This window comes from Leucoraja erinacea, chromosome 10 (assembly GCF_028641065.1).
Source record: "Leucoraja erinacea ecotype New England chromosome 10, Leri_hhj_1, whole genome shotgun sequence".
Lineage (NCBI taxonomy): Eukaryota > Metazoa > Chordata > Chondrichthyes > Rajiformes > Rajidae > Leucoraja > Leucoraja erinaceus.
Genome location: NC_073386.1, coordinates 36441856 through 36467075, shown reverse-complemented (window position 1 = coordinate 36467075; position 25220 = coordinate 36441856). Strand labels below are relative to the sequence as shown.

Genomic DNA, 25220 nt, shown 5'->3' with positions numbered 1-25220 from the left:
AGTTTGTGCCAAAATAAATCTGTAAGGAAGCAACTAATTAATTGAAGTCAAATCTGTTAGAATGCTATCCAAAATCTATTGGGTAAGGCATTCCACTACAGTGGAGGAATATATTTCTTCCACTTGTAACTGTTGTTTTAACCAGTAACATGCCATTAATTGACTGACAAAATTTGCTTCATTGCAATGATACTAGAGTAATATTGGGTGTAAACAAAAATGCTGGAGAAACTCAGCAGGTGAGGCAGCATCTATGGAGCGAAGGAATAGGTGATGTTTCGGGTCGAGACCCTTCTTCCTTCTTAAACAGAGCAATATTGGGGATAGTTTGACATGCTATGGAATGTCAAGATGCACACCATTTCCAATCAAAGCTTTTTGACCATTGGTTTCAGTGAGTGAGCTGTGCTTTTCTGTTCTACGTTCACTCTTCTTGAAAATGTAGTTGCTAAGCCAATTCAGCATTACAACAGAACATAAATATCAAATATTGGACAAAACAACAGTTGATGCAATCATAAAATTGGTACTAAGAGAGTTTCAGGACAACTGATTCATGGGGCATTCACTTGTTTTCATAGATAATGGCAGCGTAGACTTGAGGGGCCTAATGGCCTAATTCTGCTCCTACACACTAATGAAATGTTATACGTTTCTGAATGTCAATGAAATGATAATTACAATAATGAGAAAAGTAACGTTACAATTGGACATGACAACCTTTGAAGGTAGCCTTGCGGCCGAAAAACTGCTACTTAATTTTTCATGGAATTGCATTATTTAGCGGATAAGCAAGTTTGCAATGCTTCTTTCCAACAGATTCAGATGGTAAACCACTTTAATGCGATTTTATATTTCAAGACTTAAACAAAATAGAAGCAATATACAATTATGCATTAATTTCATTGAGAAATATGGAATTAATCAAATTAAGTATATACATGCCAAAGCTTCCTCATCTGTATTTATGAAGGATTGTTGCACTCCACTGTGGCAAGCCTCAACGACTTCCGCCCAGTTGCACTTACCCCCATCATCACCAAGTGCTTTGAGAGGCTGGTCCTGGCACACCTCAAAAGCTGCCTACCCCCCACACTGGATCCCTATCAGTTTGCCTACCGCAAGAACAGGAGTACGGAGGATGCCATCTCAACGGCACTTCACTCCGCCCTCTCCCACCTTGACAACAGAGACACTTATGTAAGAATGCTGTTCATCGATTACAGCTCAGCATTCAACACCATTATTCCATCAAAACTGATCATCAAACTCGGTAACCTGGGCATCGACCCCTCCCTCTGCAACTGGATACTGGACTTTCTAACCAACAGACCCCAGTCTGTGAGGTTAGACAAGCACACCTCTTCAACCCTCACCCTGAACACCGGCGTTCCTCAGGGCTGTGTGCTGAGCCCCTTCCTCTACTCCCTCTTCACCTATGACTGCACACCTGTACATGGTACTAACACCATCATCAAGTATGCAGATGATACAACGGTGATTGGCCTCATCAGCAACAACGATGAGCTGGCCTACAGGGAGGAGGTCCAGCACTTAGCAGCATGGTGTGCTGACAACAACCTGGCCCTTAACTCCAAGAAGACCAAGGAGCTCATTGTAGACTTCAGGAAGTCCAGAGGCGGCACGCACACCCCCATCCACATTAACGGGACGGAGGTGGAACGTGTTTCTAGCTTCAGGTTCCTGGGAGTCAACATCTCCGATGACCTCTCTTGGACCCACAATACCTCTACTCTGATCGAGAAGGCTCATCAGCGTCTCTTCTTCCTGAGGAGACTGAAGAAGGTCCATCTGTCTCCTCAGATCCTGGTGAACTTCTACCGCTGCACCATCGAGAGCATCCTTACCAACTGCATCACAGTATGGTATGGCAACTGCTCTGTCTCCGACCGGAAGGCATTGCAGAGGGTGGTGAAAATTGCCCAACGCATCACCGGTTCCACGCTCCCCTCCATTGAGTCTGTCCAAAGCAAGCGCTGTCTGCGGAGGGCGCTCAGCATCGCCAAGGACTGCTCTCACCCCAACCATGGACTGTTTACCCTCCTACCATCCGGGAGGCGCTACAGGTCTCTCCGTTGCCGAACCAGCAGGTCGAGGAACAGCTTCTTTCCGGCCGCTGTCACTCTACTAAACAACGTACCTCGGTGACTGCCAATCACCCCCCCCGGACACTTATTTTTTTTTTTTTATTCAAATCGTTTGCTATGTCGCTCTTCAAGGGAGATGCTAAATGCATTTCGTTGTCTCTGTACTGTACACTGACAATGACAATTAAAATTGAATCTGAATCTGAATCTGAATCTGAATCTGCAACAAATTCATAAATTGTTTAAGGTACAAATATATCCCTTATCAAAATATCCCTTAAACAAAATCACTTATTATGGACCAGCAGAGTGAAAGAAAGTGTCAATGATTAGGCTACTTTTTCTATTAACCAAGACTCAATTAACATCTAATAAAATATTAATAGGCAGTCTAATTGCAAAGGTGTACAATTTTTTGATTACAGGAACAAAGGGCTACAGTTATAAAGAGAGATTTTACTTCGGAGTCACATGAGTGACTATGTGAAGAACCCATCCAGCACGCATGCACGACATGAGCGTTCATGCAGTGCAACAGCGACGAACGGGAGTACAGGCGCTCCCGCTAGAAGTTTAAAAACGGGAACTTCAGGTAAGTAACTTACTCTGAGATTGTGGTTTCCAAATCCTTGTTCTGTTTTGTGCACTCCCAGGATGAACAAAGCAAAACAGGGAAAGAAGGTCGCTCCCCGTTCGACTCCGACGGAACAGGAGCGTTCCATCAGTGGGGGGTGACCGGCGGCACCTGGACCGCACACGCTGCGGTCCACAATCACCGATTCCGAGCCGAGCCCAGTACCGCTAGCACAGCCTGATCAACAGCAGCGGACTGGAGGCAAAGCAAAAAGGAAGTCGGACCAGCTGGTAATTTCTGTTGAATCCGGAGAGGAAGACTCGCCGCCCGAGAGCGGCAGAGGCAGCCGCCTGAGCCGTATGGAGAGGCTCATGGAGCAAATGCTCCAGCGAGATTTGCTCCGGGAGCTGGGGCAAGCTCACCAAGGGAGCACAGGCACTACCGCACCAGTGCACTACAACGCACTGGCCATTGCTTCTCCCTCAGCCGAGGGGAGCATTGGCGACCAGGGCTGGGCTGGTCAAGAACAGGGATCACTGGCCGAAGATGTTGGGAAGATGTTGCTTGCAAAATAATGCAATGATGCAAGAACAAAGAGGCCTCAAAACGCTTCATGATTCTCATGGCCTGACAGTGTTCGTAGGCATGTGGCAAGGTCAACAGTCCCGCCAGCTTTGTTCCACTATTGCAGACAGGAAGAGCTGCTGGGTGTGGTAAACCGTTACGAGGCTACACCATGAGCGGGGTGGCCATTGCAGCCAAAACTGGCAGCCAGCATTGACTTCCTGTCCTTTAAACCTCTGCAAGAACAGGTAGTCAATGAGGCGTTGGAACTCTACTCGCCTCCGGAAAACTGCGTTTCACTCAACGTACCCGCCGTAAACAGCCAAATCTGGGGGTACGTTGGACAGGGTATCAGAACCCAAGAACTGAAACTGCAGCGCATACTGAAGCTCCTGACGTGGATGGGGTAGACATGACTACCAATCAGCAAGATACCCTGGCTCTGTGTAATACTCAGTATGAGATCAATAACCTCAGCAAGGAAGCAATAAGACCTGCCCTCAATCCCAAATTTGCAGGACTGTGCAAAACACCGGCCTCAGTGCCACAGATCCTGCTATTTGGCAAGGACTTGTCAAAACAAGTCAAAGACCTAGAGGAGGAATCAAAAGCATTTGGCCTCATGAGGGCAGGCCCCGGAACGAGCAGACCCATTCAACCCCATCGCATCCGCCAGTCGACGTCAACCTCATGGGACTGGTCAAAGCTTGGGGTCCGCATACCATCCCCGGAAGCCTTTTTTAGGACAGGGCCCAGAGCGGACCCCATGGAAAATGCGCCACCCCCACCCAGCACCACCCCGACAGACGAAGAGTCAGAAACAGAAGAAAGGAACACACCAATAACTATGGAGGTAGGTGGGACTGGTTCTTACCAGCACATAGATAGTGGGGGAACTGTGCTAACAGGGGGGAGATTACACCTGTTCAAGGAAGCATGGAGGACTATCACAAATGATAGTTATATACTTAACAGTATTCGTGGATACAAAATTGAATTTATTCAAGAAAAGATGCCACCAGTTCAGCATGCACCCCAAAGGGCCTTTACCCTCTCAGTAAAAGATAAACCACTGGGTCAAGCAGAACTGGTGAGGTTACTTACAAAGGGTATCATTGAGAAATCTAAACATGAACCTTTGGAATTTGTCTCAAATATATTTACCAAAAACAAAAAAGATGGTGGATGTCGCATCATCATTGACTTAACTACATTAAATACTTTTGTTAAGTATATACATTTCAAAATGGAAACATTTGTAACTGCCAAACAACTGATTTCCAAAGGATACTTTATGGCAAGCATCGATTTAAAATATGCCTACTATTCAGTACCTATTCAAAAGGATCATCGTAGATACCTAACATTTACCTGGATGGGGCAACCATGGCAGTTCAAAGCGTTGCCTAATGGGTTAACATCAGCTCCAAGACTATTTACCAAGATATTAAAACCAGCCTTGGCAATATTAAGAAAACAAAAACATATTGTCATGTCATATCTTGCTGATATTTTAATAGTAGGCAAAACCATGGAATTAGCTAAATCAGCTGTGTTAGCTACCAAACAATTGTTTGAAACCTTGGGATTTGTCTTACATCCAGATAAATCTAAGTTGACGCCATCCACAACTATGGACTGTCTGGGATTCACAATTAATTCAGTCCACATGTCTATAACGTTGCCAAAAGAGAAATCAGCAGAATTGGCACAGGCGTGTAACAATCTAATGGTTAACAATCTACCAACCATCCGACAAGTGGCAAGAGTAATTGGCAAAATAGTAGCAGCATTTCTAGCTACACAATTTGGACCTTTGCACTATCAAAACTTACAAAGAGCAAAGGTGCAAGCGTTAAAACGACATGCAGGTCATTTTGACCGAACCATGAAATTACCCATTGAAGCAATATCAGAGTTACAATGGTGGATAGAGAACATTTGGCATAGTTCCAGTCCTATCATCATCAATAACCCAATGTTAACTATACAAACAGATGCCAGTGCTCAAGGCTGTGGAGCAACCAATACCATATCCAGCACAGGTGGAAGATGGACTAACCTCGAATCATCACTACTACAGACACTGGGCATAAACTATTTGGAAATGTTGGGTGCGTTCTATGGTTTAAAAGCATATTCTACAAATATGCACCATTTGCATGTTCGTTTACAGATTGATAATACCACGGTGGTGGCCTATATTAACCATATGGGCGGGATAAAATCGATATCATGTGACAATTTGGTCAACATAATCTGGCAATGGTGTGTCGATAGACATATTTGGCTATCAGCAATTTACCTACCAGGTAAGCTAAATACAGTGGCAGACACCAGGTCACACAAGTTCAATGATAACACCGAATGGATGTTAAACCCTAAAGTATTTGCTGAAATCACAAAGCAATATGGCACACCAGATATCGATCTCTTTGCATCCCGACTGAATCACCAGGTACCAATGTATGTCGCTTGGGAACCAGACCCGGAGGCAGCAGCGATAGATGCATTCGCGCTGGACTGGGGGAACTATTTCTTCTATGCCTTTCCCCCCTTCTGCCTCATCAGTCGGGTACTACACAAAATACAGTTGGACTCTGCTTCAGGCATTTTGGTAATACCCGACTGGCCTACACAGCCATGGTTCCCATTGGTCCTTGACAGGGTTATTGAAACTCCAATGACCATTCCCAGTAGTCCAGACCTATTGATTCACCCGGTGTCAGGCATAAGTCATCCATGCCATGACAGAATTAACCTACTGGGTTGCAGATTCTGAAAAGACCATTGCTGGGCCTGGGATTATCTAACAGGACCATGAACACGATGACAGCGTCCCACCGTATGTCCACCAGGAAACAATACCTATCGAGCATAAGGAAGTGGGAAACATACTGCTCGAAAACAGGGACAACATATTCATCAACCACCGTAACTAATGTACTGGAGTTCCTGGCCGGCCTTCACCACAATGAAGGACTGAGTTATAGCGCCATCAATAATGCCAGAAGTGCTCTGTCAGCCTACTTAAAACAGGCACCAGGACACCAGGCCATAGGGTCTCACCGCTGGTGATCAAACTAATGAGAGGGATCTTCAATTCCAACCCACCAAGACCTAGGTACACCAAGATCTGGGATGTCAGTGTTGTCCTGACATACCTAAGGGGATGGTCACCAGCCAGATCTCACCCTGGAACAGCTAACCCTGAAAATGGTCATGCTGATGGCGCTAGTCTCAGCACAAAGGGTCCAGTCCCTCCACTTACTCAGACTGGACAACATGGTTATAGCACCAGACCGTATCACATTTATTATTCAGGAGCTGGTAAAGCAGAGCAGACCAGGGAAAAAGCTCTATGGGTCAGCTACAAAAAACTTAATGGTCGGGTGTCGAGCCAAACCATCTCCAGATGGCTCAAGCAGGTACTGGGAGCTGCTGGAGTGGATACTGACGTTTATACATCTCACTCCACCAGGGCAGCATCCACATCGGCAGCTAAAAGGATGGATGTGCCATAAGACCACATCCTGGCTACAGTGGGGTGGTCCATGGAGAAAACATTCCAAACATTCTACGACAAGCCATTAGCAGAACCTGTTTTATTTGCAGAAAGAATTTTAGACTCTGCAAACATATAATTTAAGCCCGGGGGAGCATTATTTTCTTTTTGTTATTGTTCAAATACCATTATTGTTTCACAAACAGATTCATGGTTGAATACGATAACATACTTCCTCCCTTGGATGACTTTGGCAGCGAGTGAAGTATGAACTGTTACACGGTTTGAAATCACAGAGCTTTAGAATCTTCACGTAGTCACTCACGTGACTCCGAAGTAAAATAGTAAGATTAAACGAGAACTTACCAGTTTGAAGTTTGATCTGTATTTTATGAGGAGTTACGATGAGGGATTACGTGCCCTCCACTCCCACCCTCAATTATAGAGATCAACTGTTAACTTATTTCTCCTTGTCTTTACTATGTTTATTTCAATTATTGTGTTGTTCCTGAGATTCCACACCGCTGCTTTGAAGTATGGCGCGCATGCGTGCTGGACGGTTTCTTGACGTAATCCCTCATCGTAACTCCTCATAAAATACAGATCAAACTTCAAACTGGTAAGTTCTCATTTAATCTTACTATTATACAGACTGGGTGTATTTCTCCATGGAATTTAAAAGGCTGGAGTGGAGTGTGTGAGGTTTCTAAAATTATAAGGGGCATAGATAGGATAGATAGTCTCTTTCTTGGAGCAAGGGGACCTAGTTGTAAGCTCAGATATTGTGGTCAAAAGGCCTGATGCTCTGCGGTACTGATCTCTGTTCTACATTGTAACTCTATACATTGCACAAGTTATTATTGCATGATACAAGTGGCAGAATCAGCATGGTTGGCCTTGTCAATAAGAGTACCTGTGTCTATGTCGCACTCGTGTTCACAAGGGTCGATCAGACGGCATCCACATAACTCCATGATCCACGGTCCACTGCTATTCTGCTGGTGGTACAGTAATACCTGGGCCGGATTCAGCCAGTCACGAGCAATGAGTTGGCTTCCGTAAAGCAAGACAAATCTGCTGCCTGGAAAGAGAAAAGAACCAGATTGTGATATAATAAGTTATAGGAGCAGAATTAGGCTCTTTGGCACATCAAGTCTACTCTGCCATTCCATCATGGATGATCAATCTTTCCCTCTCAACCCCATTCTCCTGCCGTCTCCCCAAAACCCCTGACACCTATATCAACTCCATATTGGCTCGAGACTGCAAAACAAATCTACTTAAGCAATCAATCATATGAAAGGAAATAATGTGATCTAAATGGAAAAGAGAGAAACTGGAAGCATAAACTTGAACACCATTTGATGATGACAAAGTCAAAGAGGAATGAAAGTGAGGGGAATGTATCAATTTCAATTTCTTGAATAGTGATATTTAAATTATTAAATAAAACGGTTCAGGCAAACTTAAACATCCTAAAAGGAGAGAATTGATTACCTATAAAATGTAAAATAACCACAGATGCTGGTTTATACTAAAGATAGATACTAAGTGTTGGAGCAACTCAGTGGGTCAGGCAACATCTCTGGAAAAAATGGATCAGTGAAGTTTCAGATTGGGACGTTTCAGTCTGAAGAAGGGTCCCAACCTGAATTGTCACCTATCCGTTTTCTCCAGAGATGCTGCGTGAACCATTGAGTTACTCCAGCATTTGATCACTTGTATACATGGGAACAGACTACTCCAAGCCTGGGAAGGATAAGCAGCTTGAAATTATCTGTTGTCGAGGAGAATGTTACATCAAAATAATTAATAGATTGATGGACTGATAGTATATAGAAACAAGCCTTTCTGCCCACCAAGGCCAGGTGGCCATTGATCACCCATTCATACTCGTTCTTAGTTATCTCTCTTTCACATCCACTCACCACACACACAAGGCAATTTACAGAGGCCAAGTAACCTACAAACCCACACAGTTTTGGAATGTGGGAGGAAACCGGAGCAAACGGAGGAAACCCATGCAGTCACATGGAGAACGTGCAAACTCCACACAGACAGCACCCAAGGTCAGGATCGGACTCGGGTCTCTGGCACTTTGAGGTGGTGGCTCTTCAATAATGTGCTGTTCATAAAGTGAACTACTAATGGAGTTTTGCTCCTCAGTTTCCTAACCAAAATGAATATCCCACTGGATTGATATTCCGAGTCGGGATTGCACAAGGACTGATCTCAACAGTAAGCACTCTTTGTGTTAAACATCCATTGAAAGTTTGTGCGTTGATGTCTTGCAGCCAACATTAGCCAATCTCAATTTGGAGTGGTTGGTGAGAAAAATCAAAATATAATTGTTTGGGCTGTTTTACAATATATGCCTCATTTACACGCAAAAGCATTGAACGTCACCTGCAAAATGAACCGAAACATTGCACTGTGCTAAAGAATTCCAGTAATTGTGAAATGTCAGCAAACTACCAATGTCAGCAAACGCAGTGACAATATATGTGATCCCGTCAGTTCTCAGGAGCACGGCTTCAGCCTGTGACCATATTGACTCAGAGGTGTGAACACCACACCACTGAGCCAAGGTTGACACCTAACAATTTCTACCTTGCCTTGTGAAAGTGTTGCTTGCTGGAGAACACAGCTGCTATGCCATTGACATTTTCACCAGAGATTGAAGCTGCAATATTGGATTCATCTATGCATTATTTTTTATGTCCAGATTAAAAATAGAAATTATGTTTCCCAGGTATTGTTACTGGGCATTGTTACTGGGTGAAATTGTGGCCATCAGGAGGTGTCTCAATACACCGAAAACCATTTCTGGTGAAGCTTGTACCTCAAATTTGTGTTTGTTCCTGACCTGGGGTGCTGTCTATGTGGAGTTTGCACATCCAACCTGTGGCCACGTGAGTTTCCTTTGAGTGCTCCGATTTCCTCCCACACCCCTGTATCTCTACACTAAATTTATTGGGTGTACTAAATTTATTGGGTGTGCTCAGGACTACTACAATCAACAGTGTGGAGCTTGGGCCTGGACGACCAATCGAACAACAAAGCTGCCATGGGTGGCAGATGTTTGAGTCAACTGGCTGGGACACATGTCTAAGGAGATTGGTGCCCGTGATTGGAAACTAGAGGTTGTGCTGCATAGAGCCAGCAATTCTCCCTCTGGACTGGGCAATCCTTAACATTATCATCTATCTTGCCAGATTGTAGTGCATCAACCCCTCACTACATAGTATTCAACTCCCTGTTAGCAGCAAACAGTGTGGAGCTGACATCAAGCGTAGATTTGATAGATAAGGATGGAGCTTCCATTGACACATTGACAAGTGCATCCATCATCTACTACAACATGGAAGTGTCACCACTCCCTGGTTCCATTAAGATGGCCACCACTTCTACACTGACAAGAATGAGTTGTTGGCTCAACTGATTTTGGAGGAGGACTCCTCATCTCTGTGACTTTCAGCACAGACATTACAGGCTGAAGATCTGTTCATGTGCTATACGGTTCTATGGACACTAGTTTCACCAATGACCAGAGACTTAATTGGAACAGCCATAGAACCAGTGTGGTTTAAACAGAAAGACAAAAGGTTAAGCCTCTGCAGAGAGACACTCGCTTTTTGACTCCTAGTAGCCTTTCTAACATTTGCAAAACACAATTCAATGGTAAGATAGTTTTGTTTAGTTTAGTTTATTATCACGTGTACCTAGGTACCGAGAGTAAGCACAATTGAGTCGCCCACCATGTACATGATAAATGGAATAACGTTGTGCAAGATAAAATTCAGTAAAGTCCGATTAAAGATAGTGCAAGGATCTCCAATGAGGTAGACAGTTGCTCACGTTCGCTTCCTAGTTGTTGATAGGATGGATGTGCTTTCAACGTGCAGAGATTAGCATAGATCAACTACTCAAGAATCTCAATGCCATCTAGATCAAAACTGCCAATTTGAGCAAATCTCAAATACAGTGCAACATCATGCCAAGAATTCTTTACCTTTATCTTCAAAACCAAGCCCTCCTCCTTCTTGAGAAACACAGACCTTTCATCACTGGAATACCACAGCTGCATCTTCCCATCCACGTCACACAGCACACTGATGTCTATTGTTAGAGCTTTATCATTGCTGGGGTAAAGTACTACCCTTCAAATCTCAACAGCGTGAATGTCACATGATGTTAACATGGGAAATGAGTGGTTCTTGAGGAATGTTTTGGTTGAAAATAGTCTGTTGTACTTGTAAATGATGCCAACATCCAATGAGTAAATGAAATATCTTATCATATGTTAAATAGATGTTGATGGATGAATGCTTAAATTTATGCGATACATTTTATCCATAAACTATAAGACATGGGAGCAGAATTATGTCATTCAATATCGTTTATTCTGCCATTCAATCATTGCTGATCTATTTTTCTCTCTCAACTCTATTCTGCCTTCTCCCCGTAACTTGTGACCCTTTACTAATCAAGAACCTATATATCTCTGCTTTAAAAATACCCAATGTCTTGACCTCCACAGCTGGCTGTGGCAATGAATTCTTCAGATTCACCACCCTCTGGCTAAAATTCTTCCTCATCTCTATTCTCAAGGTACATTCTTTTATTCTGATGCTCTTCCCTCTGGTTCTAGACTCTCCCACAAGTGGAGACATCCTCTCCACATGCACTCTATCTAGGCCGTTCATTATCCAGTAGGGTTCAATTATCCATCTAAACTCTAGTAAGTACAGGCCAGAGCATTCAAACGCTCCTCATATATTAATCCTATTATTCCCAGGATCTTTGTTTATTCGAGGTTAAAGATACAACGTGGAAAGAGGCTCTTTTGCCTATTGAATCCATGCTGTACACTAGTTCCATCCTACACACTAGGAACAACTTATAGAGCCCAATTAACTGACAAACCTGCACATCTTTGAAAAAATAAACCAAAGAAGATCTTGATAGCATAATTACTGCAAAGTGATTGCACCCATTTGTGTGCTGTCCCTTGTTCCTTTAAAGAAATGCAAGAACCACACCAGTTATCAAATTCATTGCTATAAGCTCATCCAAGTTCAAATATGTTAAATGCTGTGGAGTCATGTTATGTAAACACTTGGAGACAGTCATTCACAGGAAAGAGTCAATATGAGCACACACTGGGAGATGCCTTACCTTACTCAGTGCCAGACAAATGTGTGGAAAAAAAGCAATGTTTTACTGCCGTTTAAACAGCACGACTGGAAGATTTTTGAATATGTTTAAAATGTAAGTCAGGTATACTTATCCAGTTTGGTAGCTTAATCGAATGCTGCTATTTTATTTCTTTTGATAAGATGGGGAGACCGATTTTTCCAAACACATTAAATGGTTACATGGTTTGAGAAAATATTTCCTGCTGTTTCAATGAATGTGTTGTGGAGGGTTTTCATTAAACTAAACGGTTGGGGTCCCACAGCCTATCCGATGGAAACATTTTTAACAATCGGACGCCTGCTCAACTTTGAGAAGTGCATCCACACAGTTGTGTTGATAGACTTGTGAGTCCTACATAAATCTAAATTGAAAATGTGTTGTTCCAATATGGACCTTATTTAATAACTGTCAGTGCCGTCCATCACAAGCACTGACCTCCCCACCATCAAAAGGATCTATAGGATGCACTGCCTCAACAAGGCAACAAATATTATCAAAGACCACCCTGGCCACACTCTCATTTCACTCCTACTTTCACTCAGGAAGGAGGCATAGGAGGCTGAAAACCATGACAACCAGGATCCAGATTAGCTTCTACCCAACAACCATCAGGCTCTTGAATACAACAAATCACTAACTGTCTTGGATGCACTAAGGACTTTGGGCTTTTTGCAATAGATTTGATTTTTTTTTAAACATTGATTTTTTAAATGTTTATTATGTTATCTATGAGTTCTGTGTTTACAGTCCCGTTATGCTGCTGCAAGTAAGAATGTAATTGTTCCAGTGTCAATTAAATACTCTTGTCTCTCAACATTGTGGTAAAACTGATACACAATAAAACACAAATAATTTTGCAATCTCAGAGGTGCTTTATTGGCAGATTTTCTGGATCAATGAATAATACAATAATATTCTGTGGCGGCACAGTGGTGCAATGAAAGAGTTATGGCCTTACAGCGTCAGAGGCTAGGGTTCGATCCTGACTAAGGGTACTGTCTGTATGGAGGTTGTGCATTCTACTTGCGACCACGTGAGTGCTCGGGTTTCTTCCCACACTTTGATTAGGTTTGATTCCCACACTCCAAAGATGTACAGGTTTGTAGGTTAATTGGCTTTAATAATAGTTGTAAATTGTCCCTAGTGTGTAGGATAGTGCTAGTGCATGTGAATCGCTGGTCAACAGGGTCTCGGTGGGCCGAAGGGCCTGTTTCCGTGCTGCATCTATTAAGTCTAAACTACTAATATTACTCCCGCACATTTTTCATTCACTTTTATTTAGAGAATATGTAGTTGATTAATAAATGATGCAGTGAAATGGATGAGTTTAAAGGGTGGAATAGATTGGGTCCTATTGTGTTTAAATGGATGTGTTTAAAGGAAATGGAGCATGGAACGGTTTAAAGGAAGGTGAAAGAAAGGGCCGAGACATGTTTAAATACCATTTCCACCTCACATTGCCTTGTGAAGTCCACCAGCATAATCAAGGACCAGTCTCATCCAGTCACTCCCTCTTCTTTCCCCTCTCCCATCAGGCAAGAGGCACAGAAGTTTGAAAGTGCACACCTCCTGATTCAGGAACAGTTTATTTCAAATAGTTGTCATGCAAGTGTGGTCTTGACCTGCCATCTACCTCATTGGCGACCTTCAAACTATCTTTAATTGGACTTTATCGTACTTCAGTGTTATATCTTGCACTAAATGTTGTATCTTTATCTGTGCACTGTGGCTGGCTTGATTGTATTAATGTATAATCTTTACCTGGACTGGATAGCACGCAGTTTGTACCTCAGTACACGTGATAATAATAAACACATCAATTAAACACAACTAAATGTGGGAACAAGGTCCAGGTGAAGTTGAAGGAAGCATATGAAATGGGTCCTGAGTGAATTTAATGGGACCATGGGAAACCAAAGTTGGTGAGCCAGATACTAAACCATCAAAACTCCCAGTGAGTAAAAAGCAGATTATTTGAGTTTTACCACTGGAGCATTATTTCATAGGGTCATAAATGTACATAGAGTATGAAAAAATGTTCTTCGGTCCAACTCATCCAGCTTAATGACATGTATCTGGGCATCCAGAAGTACACACTGTACTCCAAATTTGGTCTCATCAACATCTTGTACAGTTGTAACATAACATCCCAACTCCTGCACTCAATACCATGACCAATGAAGGCAAGCATATCAAATGGCTTGTTCACCATCCTACTGACCTGTGTTGCGACTTTCAAGGGACTATTCACTTCTAAACATTGGCCACTGTTCGAGAATACTCTCCGGGGGTCTGGGACTCACTATGTAATTATTGCCATGGTTTAACTTACCAAAATGCAATACTTTGAACTTGTCCAATTTAAATTCCATCCATCATACCTTGGCCCACATTCTAGTTCATCTATATCATGTTGTAATCTCAGATAACCTTTCTTACTGTCCATGATACTACCAATGTTGCCGTCATCTGCAAGCTAACCAACCAAGCCAACTTCCTTCTCATCCCGTATTGTTCATAGAATGACAAACATTTCCCAATTGGATAGCAGCTCACGTCCCTCATTCCTCTTCCTTATTGAATTGTTCTGCAACTGCAGATCACAGAATTTTGAATACAGCAGGGAAGAAAGAAAAAATCCCATTAAATTGTAGGTATATTTTCACACTGTCTCGGCAAGGCCATCGGCATAATCAAGGACTAGTCTTACCCTGGTCACTCCTTCTTCTCCCCTCTATCATCAGGCAAGAGATACAGAAATGTAAAAATGCATACCTCCAGATTCATGGATAGTCATCAGGTAACTAAACCAACCTATCAACAACTAGGGAGTGGGCCTGACTTACCATCATTGGAGACCCTCAGACTATCTTTAATCGGACTTTATCTTGCACTCAACGTTATTGCTTTCTCCTGTATCTGTATACAGTGAGCAGCTTGATTATCATGTATATTCTTCTGCCGATTAGATAATAACAAAACCGCATAGTAGCAAAACCTTCTCACTGTATCCCGGTACAAATGATAATAAACTAAACTAAATTAAGCTATGTTATTGCTGTTGTCAGAAACAAATTAAGATTATGGAGGTCCTAAGGTGATTTTATTTTGGGTTTTAGAAACTCCATTGTTAATGCCGAAGATTAAAAGCAAATATGATTGTAGCTGTCTTCCTCTGGGTGAGTGAATGCAATTGTATTTTGACATAAATCTGCACAAATGGGACTCACAAATGGCAATAAATAATATGAAGTAAGGTGTGAAGAAGCTCTCAGTCTATCTCTGTTTCTATAAAAGCTAAGAAATATTGGATAAGAGAACGTATAAATTCTGGGAAATTGAAGATTAAAGAGGAAATGCAAGCGCAGCAAATCAATGAGTATCTTTATTGAAGTAAAAGACAGATCAATGAACCCGCTGTTTGTAAATTCCAGCTGATTCCATTCGAATTGACAGCCAATTGCTAAGCAGTATATGTTAGTTAGATTGGGAAACTGACAGAGACAAGGGAATTAGCAATCAGGAGGCAGGAATCATGCCACTGCCAAATAAAGCATCTCAGGAAACATTTTCCACAAGAATTACGAGGATGTTGCTAGGACTAGATGAACTGAGCTGCCGGGAGAGGTTGGGCAGGTTAGGACTTTATTCCTCAGAGTGCTGGAGGCTTAAGGGTGATCTTATAGAGGTGTATAAAATCGTGAGGGGAATAGATTGGGGTGAATGTAGTCTTTTTACCCACAGCAGGGGAATCAGGAACCAAAGGACAATGTCTTCTATTGATGCTTGCACAAAGACACTTACAGTGTTAAAATGGTAACATTCAGTCTTTTGCACCTTTTGCTTGCAGTAACAAAAATAAACTTATTTGCATTGAGAATTCCTTTGTGCTCCTTTTGGCAGGTTTTATTAGCCTGAGAGAAAATGTGCCGCCGATTTAGAAACAAGAAACCGCAGATGTTAGTTTATATAATAAAGACACAAAGTGTTGGAGTAACCCAGCGGGTCAGGCAGCGTCTCAAGTAAACATGGTTGGTGATGCTGGCTGACACGCTGAGCTACTCTTGACCTCCATGTCTTCTGTGTTGATGTATTACAACAAAACCTGTCTGAAGAAGGGTTCCAACCCGAAACATCACCTATTCCTTTTCTCCAGAGATGCTACCTGACCTTCTGAGTTACACCAACATTCTCTATCTATCTTCAGTAGAAAACCTCATCTGCAGTTCCTTCCTAATCAGAATGAAACCTGGGTAAATTACGTGGAGATTCGGGAAACTAGGGTTTTCATCTCCTGAATATATATTTTTAAGTCATGATAGCATTTAGTGGGATGGGTGTTCCTCGTCCATCAAATTGCATTCTTTCCAATCAGCTTCCCCCAAAGGGAACATGTAAGAAAATCAATGTGGAACAACCCTTTGTGAGATTTTCACTGCTTCAGCCTGTAAGTAATTTCAGCAGTGCAGCAACCAATTTCTAATTGTTGTTTTGATTTATCCCGGTGGACAATATTGTTGTCTGGCAACTTATATTAAGACTTTAACAAGGAGCAGCAGATTTTTTGCAAATCAGTTCTTTGGCAATTTCATTCTCAACTTTTTGGATAGTTGAAAACAAAGTATCACTGGAAAGGAAAATGAAATCAGTGATTTCAATATATTTTGTTTCAATTTTATCTTAGGTGAATGCACAGAGTCCTTTACCCCAGAGTAGTGGAATTAAGAACCAGAGGATATAGACAATAGACAATAGGTGCAGGGGTAGGCCATTTGGCCCTTCGAGCCAGCACCGCCATTCAATGTGATCATGGCTGATCATCCCCAATCAGTACCCCGTTCCTGCCTTCTCCCCATATCCCCTGACTCCGCTATTTTTAAGAGCCCTATCTAGCTCTCTCTTGAAAGCATCCAGAGAACCTGCCTCCATCGCCCTCTGAGGCAGAGAATTCCACAGACTCTGTGAGAAAAAGTGTTTCCTCGTCTTCGTTCTAAATGGCTTACTCCTTATTTTTAAACTGTGGCCCCTGGTTCTGGACTCCCCCAACATCGGGAACATGTTTCCTGCCTCTAGCGTGTCCAAGCCCTTAACAATCTTATATGCCTCAATGAGATTGCCTCTCATCCTTCTAAACTACAGAGTGTACAAGCCCAGCTGCTTCATTCTCTCAGCATATGACAGCCCTGCCATCCTATTAACCTTGTAAACCTACGCTGCACTCCCTCAATAGCAATAATGTCCTTCCTCAAATTAGGGGACCAAAACTGCACACAATACTCCATGTGTGGTCTCACTTGGGCTCTGTACAACTGCAGAAGGATCTCTTTGCTTCTATATTCGATTCCTCTTGTTATAAAGGCCAACATGCCATTCGCTTTCTTCACTGACTACAGTGCCTGCATGCATAATTTCATAGACTGATGTACAAGGACCCCCAGACCCCGTTGTAGTTCCCCTTTTCCCAATTTGTCGCCATTTAGATAGTAAACAGCCTTCCTGTCTTTGCTACCAAAGTGGATAACCTCAAATTTATCCACATTAAACTTCATCTGCCATGCATCTGCCCACTCCCCCAACTTGTCCAAGTCACCCTGTATTCTCATAGCATCCTCCTCACAGTTCACACTGCCACACAGCTTTGTGTCATCTGCAAATTTGCTAATGTTATTTTGAATCCCTTTTTTTTAAGCCTAGTTGAATGTCTAGTTTTAAGGTGAGCAGGGAAAGATTTAATAAGAAACTGAGGGGCAATTTTTTCACTTAAGGGGTGGTGAGTATAAGGAACGAGCTGCCAGAGGAGGTAGACGAGGCAGGTCCTGTAATAACATTGAAAAGACACTTGGAAAGGTCCAGCCAGAGACAACCAGAGAGGAGAAGGATCTTGGCGTTGAACTGAGAGATTGGAACATAAACAGTACAGTGCAGGAACAGGCTCTTCGGCCCATAATATTTGTGACGAACATAATGTGAAGATTAACTAATCTCATCTGGCTGTACATGATCCATATCCCTCCATATCCATGTACCTATCCAAAAGCTTTTTAAATGCCACGATCATATATGCCTCCACCACCACATCTGGCAGCATGTTTCAGACACCCACTGCTCTCCAGACACACTAACAGTAATTTACGGAAGATAAATTACCTACAAAAAAAAACACATCTTTGGGGTGAGGGTGGAAACCAGAGCACCCGGAGAAAACCCACGTGATCACAGGGAGCACGTGTAAACACCATGCGGACAGCACTCCAGGTCAGGATTGATCGCAGGTTACTGGCTCTGAGGCAGTAGCTCTACCTGCTGAGCCACTGTACTGCAGAAAAAGCCATTGCTTTGGAAAAAGCTTTAAAAAAAAAGATTTAAAAGCTTGCTTTTGCAGAGAGGATTTCACAGGCTCCAAGTCTCAGCTGGATATTTTCTTCTCACAGCATTTGATTGTAGAATGCACTGATACACTGTCAGTGCACATTGAAGTTGAATGGCAGAAAGTCTGTAACTATCTGATTGCAGTTTTTTCCCCAAAGTCTTTGAAGATCACTGAAGTTTTAGATATCAGGGAAGCCATTTCAGGAACATGATGAGTTTTCATATCGATACATTAAAACAGCAATGTTTGAGAACTGCTGTCAGCTGAAGAGTTATGTTTACTTTGAGACCACAGCAAGTAAATAGATTAGAAAGGACCAGAGGACACGCATTTAAATTATCTACATGTTGGATAAATTGTTCAGCAGTTTTTCTTCATCCACAGAGTAATGACTCTGGAATACATTACCAGATGTTATATTATATGCTGACTGCATGCTGCCAGGAGAGTTGGACTGGTTCCTGAATGGAGCAGAGATTGTTGCCCACAGAAAAGTAAGCATCTTTAACATGAAAAATGACACAAAGTGTTGTAGTAACTCAGAGGGTCAGGCAGCAGCCCTAGAAAACATGGATAGGGTAGACAGTCAGGACCTTTTTTTCCCCCAAGATCAACATGTCTAAGGCTAAAGGGCATACCGATAAGGTGAGAGGGGGAAAGTTTAAAGGAGACGTGAGGGGCATGTTTTTTTTTTACATAGAGTGGTGATGGCCTGGAATGCACTGTCAGCGGTGGTGGTGGAGGCAGATGCAAGAGTGGTGTTTAAGAGGCTTTTAGATAGGCACATGGAAGTGCAATGAATAGAGTGATAAGGATCATGTACCGGCAGAGATCATTTTAACTTGGCATCATGTTCAGCATAAACATTGTGGGCTGAAGGTCCCATTCCTGTGCTGCACTATTCTACATCCTATTAAACTGATCTCATCTGCCTGTACAGATCCATATTCCTCTATTCCATGCATTTACATGTGCCCATCTAAAAGCCTCTTAAATGCCACTATTGTATCAGCTACCACCACCAACCCTGGCAATGCGTTTAAAGCCCCCACTACTCTCTATGTAGAAAACTTGCCCCACACATCTCCATTAAACCTTCCCCCATTCACCTTGTAGATATGTTCAACATCTCCACCCTGGGAGAAAGGATCTGACTGTTTACCATATCTACAGAATGCCTCTCATAATTTTGTATACTTCTTTTAGTTATACCTCAACCTCCGAAGCTTCAGAGTAAAAAAAAATCTACATCTACCCAACCTCTCCCCGTACCTAATACATCCCGGCAGCTTTCTGATAAAGCTCCTCTGCATCCTTTCCAAAGCCTCCACATCCTCCCGTATTTGGGGCAACCAGAACGGGATGCAAAACTACATATGTGGTCCAACCAAAGTCCTTTAGAGCTGCAACTTATAAAGATTGCAAGGGACAGATAAAGATGCTGATTCCGTTTAACAATCTGACAGATTAATTTTGGTGTTTTACATACTGTGGTTCTGCAATACTCATGGTTTTGATACTATGCTAAGCAGCTACTAGTTTTCTACTTTAAGTACAAATGTTTGCAGCTCTAATTAATGTTATTATAATGAAATAAACATGCTCCCTCCCCCTGCCCTGCCCCCCCCCCCCCCCCCCCCCCCCCCCCCCCGCAACATAATCCTCTAATTGACAATGCTGAGATCTGATATATAACCAATTCAACAATATTCGTCTTGCCTTGCTTATCATCCTCCATGACTGTGCATCGATGGATCTTTTACTCACCATCAGCAATAAGGTGCTCGGGCACATGAAGAACAACTTTCACAGACAGGGGACAGGTCAGATGGGAGCCATAAACCAACCCAATTGCACATCCTATCACGCTTATCAGTGTTAGGGTGGTTTTATTGATGGGGCTTCGCGGAGATCCTGGAACCAAGAAGACAAAGAAAAAAAATATGTTAATACTCTACAGAGAAAAAAATCCATTAATAATGAATATTGGAAAGATAAGACATTATTCAAAATTAAAATATATCCAAAACCAGAACAAAGCAAAATCTCTTCAGACATTCTCATGTGTCAATGCATTCATTAGTGCCATAGAAACTTACCAATAAACCAAAGCTGAGTGAAGAACATACTGGAGATCCTTTGGTTACTATTTAGAGACCTTCCAAGAAAGAGTCATTAAAAAATAAACGGGGATTCCCCTCTCCCATCATAGATGAGGCTACACTCATGTCTCCTCGGTACCCTGCAGCTCCGCCCTTGCTCCCCCTCCCCCTACTCGCAGCAGAAACAGTCCCCCTAGTCCTTACCTTCCACCCCATCAGCCATCACATATAACACATAATCTTCCGAAATTTCCGCCACCTCCAACGGGATCCCACCACTAGCCACATTTTCCCATCTCCACCTTCCGCTGAGACCATTCCCTCCGCAACTCCCTCATTAACTCATCCCTTCCTACCCAAACCACCCCCTCCCCATGTACCTTCCTCTGCAACGACAGAAGATGCACCACCTGTCGCTATACCTCCTCCCTGGTTTCAGGTTAGGCAGAGGTTCACTTGCATCTCCTCCAACCTCATCTACTGTATCCATTGTTCAAGACGTGGACTCTTACACATCGTCGAGACCAAATGCATACTGAGTGATAGTTTCACTGAACACTTTCACTCAGCCCACGTGAACCAAATTGATCTCCCAGTTGCTGAACACTTTAATTCGCTTTCCCATTCCGACACAGACCTTTCTGTCCTCGGTCTCCTTCATTGCCAGAGTGAGGCTAAATGAGCTTACGGCCCAGTAGTATGAAGATTGATTTATCTCACTTTAGGTAGCCTCGGCATTCCTTCTTTCGCTATCCCTCCCCCACCCAAGTCGTACTAGCTTCTCATTTTCACCCTGCAAATAGCTTACAATGGCCTGGTCCCTTTGTCATTGTTACTTATTTGCATATCTTTCATTCATTGTTCTTTATCTCTCCACATCACCGTCTATATCTCTCGTTTCCCATATCCCTACCCAGTCTGAAGACGGGACGACCCAAAACATCACCCATTTCTTCTCTCCAAAGATACTGTCTGTCCCGCTGAGTTACTCCAGCTTTTTGTGTCTTTCTTCGGTTTAAACCAGCATCTGCAATTCCTTCTTACACAACCAGCAGTCAATGTTATTTCATTGATATTTTACAATGAATGGAAAATATCAGATGGAACATTGATGGAAAAATACTTACTATCATTTACAGGTCATTTCAATATTTCCTCTGTGCTCTCAAGGAAATGATGTATTAATTAGGAAACAAATGCATTGAACATGATACTGAAGCCTCATTCATCATTAACACACACTATAGATTAATGGGCATAGCTTTAAGGAGAAAGGGACCAAGTTTACAGGAGATGTGTGAGACAAACCTTTTACATAGAGGATAGCATGTCCAAGGAATACAATGCCAGGATTGGTGATGGAGACAGATATGATAATGGTTTTAAGAGGATTTTAAATGGGCACATTGATGTGCTGGAAATGGAGGGATGTAGTTCATGTGCAGGCTGAAGGGATTAGTTTATCTTGGTATTGTGTTTGGCACCGTCATTGTGGACTAAGGGGCCTGTTTCTGTGCTGTACCATACTGTGTATGTTCTGGGGGATGTCTGTATGGAGTTTGCATATTCTCCCTGTGACCACATGTGCCCCCTCCAGCAGCCTCGGTTTTCTCCCACATCCAAAAGACATGGAGGTTTGTAGGTTAATTGGCCTCTGTACAATTCCTCCTAATGAGTAGGGAATGGAAGGAAAAGTGGGATAACATAGAACTGGTGTGAAGGATGGTTCAGAAACTACAGATGCTGGTTTAAACCGAAGATAGAAACAAAAAACTGGAGTAACTCAGCATTCTGAAGAAGGGTCTTGACCCGAGATGTCACTCATTCCTTCTCTCCAGAGATGCTGCCCATCCCGCTGAGTTACTCCAGCTTTTTATGTCTATAGAACTAGTGTGGATGGTTTACATGAACTCAGTGGGCAGAGCGGCCTATTTCCATGCTGAGTCTCTAAACTAACCTAATCTAACCAAATGAGGAATCTCATTACATAAATGACATCCATGAAAAAGTCGCAAGTACGACCAGACTATTCGCTGATGATTGTTTGCTGTACCGTCCAATTAAGTCAGCTGATGATGAAGATGCTCTCCAAAAGGATCTTGATACTATGGTGGTCACAACAATGGGGCATGCAGTTCAACCTTTCGAAATGTGAAACTATGCGTGTCACCAGAAAGAGGAATCCAGGCGAAACATCTTACAATATACTTGGTGCCACCCTTGAAGAATCCAAACAAATCAAGTATCTTGGCATCAAATTGCAGAATGATCTGCACTGGAATGGTTAGATTCATCATGCAACGGTGAAAGCAACAGGTGTACTAAACTTTCTGAGGCGCAACTTTCATCATTGTTCAACTTCTGTCAAGGAGAAGCTATACTTCACCCTCGTTAGACCTCATTTGGACTACGCAGTTGCAGCACGGGACCCATACACAAATAAAAACATTTCTTCCCTCGAACGTGTCCAAAGACAGGCAGCTCGATTTGTTACTAACACCTATGAGAGAGAAGCGAGTGTCACCAAACTTCTGAATTCTCTGGGGTGGAACCCTCTCCAAGACAGACGTGAAGCTCACCGTTTGACCTGTTTTTACAAAATGTTAAATGGTCAGCTCGACATAGACTACAAGACCTACACCAAACCCAAACCAATTAGGAGCAGACGAGGGCATTCGATCCAATTTGTGATCCCAGCTACAAAGACAGATGTACACAGCAATTCGTTCTTCCCCCGCACAATTAAAGCACGGAATAATCTCCACCCAACTATAGTTACCCAACCAGATGCAACTAATCTAGGATCCCGACCTAATTCACGACTTCTGCTGAGTTTGCCCTTGACTCATACTCGCAGCATGGTCATCACGAGGTCGTAGGTAGGTCGTAGCTGGCTGTAGGTACTTGTGGCATCAAGTAGGTCGGGGCGTTTTTTCTAGCATGATGCAAAGTGTCCACGAGTGAAAAAGGTCGTGAATTAGGTCAGGAAATTGGAACAGGCCCTTTCGTGTTGGAATCATTGTGGAGATATAGAACACACCATGGATGGCAACTCATCATTATAATGACTAGTGTTCTGTAAAACCTATTAAAGACTTACAAAAGTATATTTATTTTTTGTATATACTGTTGAGAAATGTGATCAATTAGTTTGGAACATTTTAGTTATGCCTTTTGTTTCAGAATGTACATTAACCCTTCAACTAACATTAAAGTCAATCAATTATGGCTGATTTATATTTCTATCTCAACCCCATTCTCCTGCCTTCACCCTGACATCCTTACAAATCACAAATCTGTCACACTGCATCTATAAACATCCATTGACTTGGCCCCCAGTCTTCTCAGCCATCCTTTTTCTCCAGTGATGCTGCCTGACCCATCGAGTTATTCCAGCACTTTGTGTCTATCTTAGATGTAAACCAGCATCTGCATTTTTCTTTGTTTCTATTTCCAGAATAGAGTAGTTACTCAGACAAGGAACATAAAACATGATGTTCGGCAAACACTACAACTTTAATTAACATCAAATTAAGAGTAAAATATCAACCTGTTTGCTTAATCTCAATGTGGCAAGAAGAAATCCAAAAGCTTTGTTTAGCTTGTTTAGCATTATATATCTACCTATTCAAGATTACGTGTCAATACCTCTTCCCAGGACAGATTCAATTGTATTGCACCCAAATGCTCAAGAGAACAACCCCATGAAAGAGCAATGAACCATCTTATTACTTGTGTGTGGCCCGGACATTGGGCTGATGGCTGTGGGTCTCCGCTTTTGCTGTGTGCCCTGGGAATTCACAACACGCCATTATGGTGGCTGTTTATGTTTAATTTTGATGTAGTTTTGTATCCTGTCGCTTTTTTTGGTATGTCTGTATGGTAAAATCAAATTTCACTGTACATCAGGGTACACAAAACAAAAAAGGACAATTGAATACCCTGTGGCAGCATGGGTTTTCCCCTGATGCTCCACTTTCTTCCCACATTACAAATACATGCAAGGTTGTGGGTTAACTGGCTTCTCTAAATTGTCCCTGGAATTATCCCATAGGATAGAAGTAAAGTGAATGGGTGATCGTTGATCGACGTGGACTGCGTGGGCCGAAGGGCCTATTGTCACTCTGTACCTCTAAACTAAACTATCTAGGTAAAAGGCTTCTGAGCTGACACTCCCACATGGTGAGCCAGGGACAAGTACAAAGTCATCTAGACTGGCTGTCAGTGCAGTCGAAAGTTTCTTTCCAGCTACTGTAATCGTTCCATCAAATTTTCAGCTGACTGCATGTTCTTGACTCCCACTTTCACGAGTCTAAAGTAGCAGCAGCTGCTCATCACATTTTTCATTCTAACCCGACCTCTTGTGCTTTGAGAGCGTACAATTTGGAAAGTTAGCTTGCGGTGCAAGGGTCCCTTGTTCTATAATAATTAGATGTAGGAGACTGCAGCAGTGCTTACAGCCAGGACTCAAATCGGACCAAGGAGGATTAAAGATGATTGATTTTTGATGTTGAAAACTGACAACTGTGGTTTTGATTTTAATTTATGCCACAAACAGCACTAATCATCGTATTTTACTGCTGATAATATGCATAACCCAGTAGTTTCTCAGTGCATGGTGCTTTAGTCAGTAAAGATAGGGAAGAAATGCATTGGGTGAAATTTTCTAATAGGAAGCAAAATAAATTAGCAGAATTTGGAAATCTAGGGAAATTGAAAAGCTACGTGAACTTTCAGCCTTGGACATTCGGAGTGATGCAAAAAGAGAAAGGCAGTGGATATAGGTCAGCGGGTGAAC

The 25220-nt window shown here is 42.6% G+C and overlaps 1 protein-coding gene across 1 annotated transcript in view; it reads right to left on the bottom strand.

Annotated features, from left to right (window-relative positions):
- The window catches only part of astn1 (astrotactin 1), a 1772582-nt gene that overhangs the window by 1020027 nt on the left and 727335 nt on the right, over nucleotides 1–25220 (bottom strand). Inside the window, exons 6-7 of the mRNA XM_055641960.1 lie at nucleotides 20088–20234; nucleotides 7665–7832 (exon numbers count right to left, since the gene is read on the bottom strand). Of these exons, the coding sequence (XP_055497935.1) occupies nucleotides 7665–7832; nucleotides 20088–20234 (315 nt within the window). The remainder of the gene's footprint in view (nucleotides 1–7664; nucleotides 7833–20087; nucleotides 20235–25220) is intronic.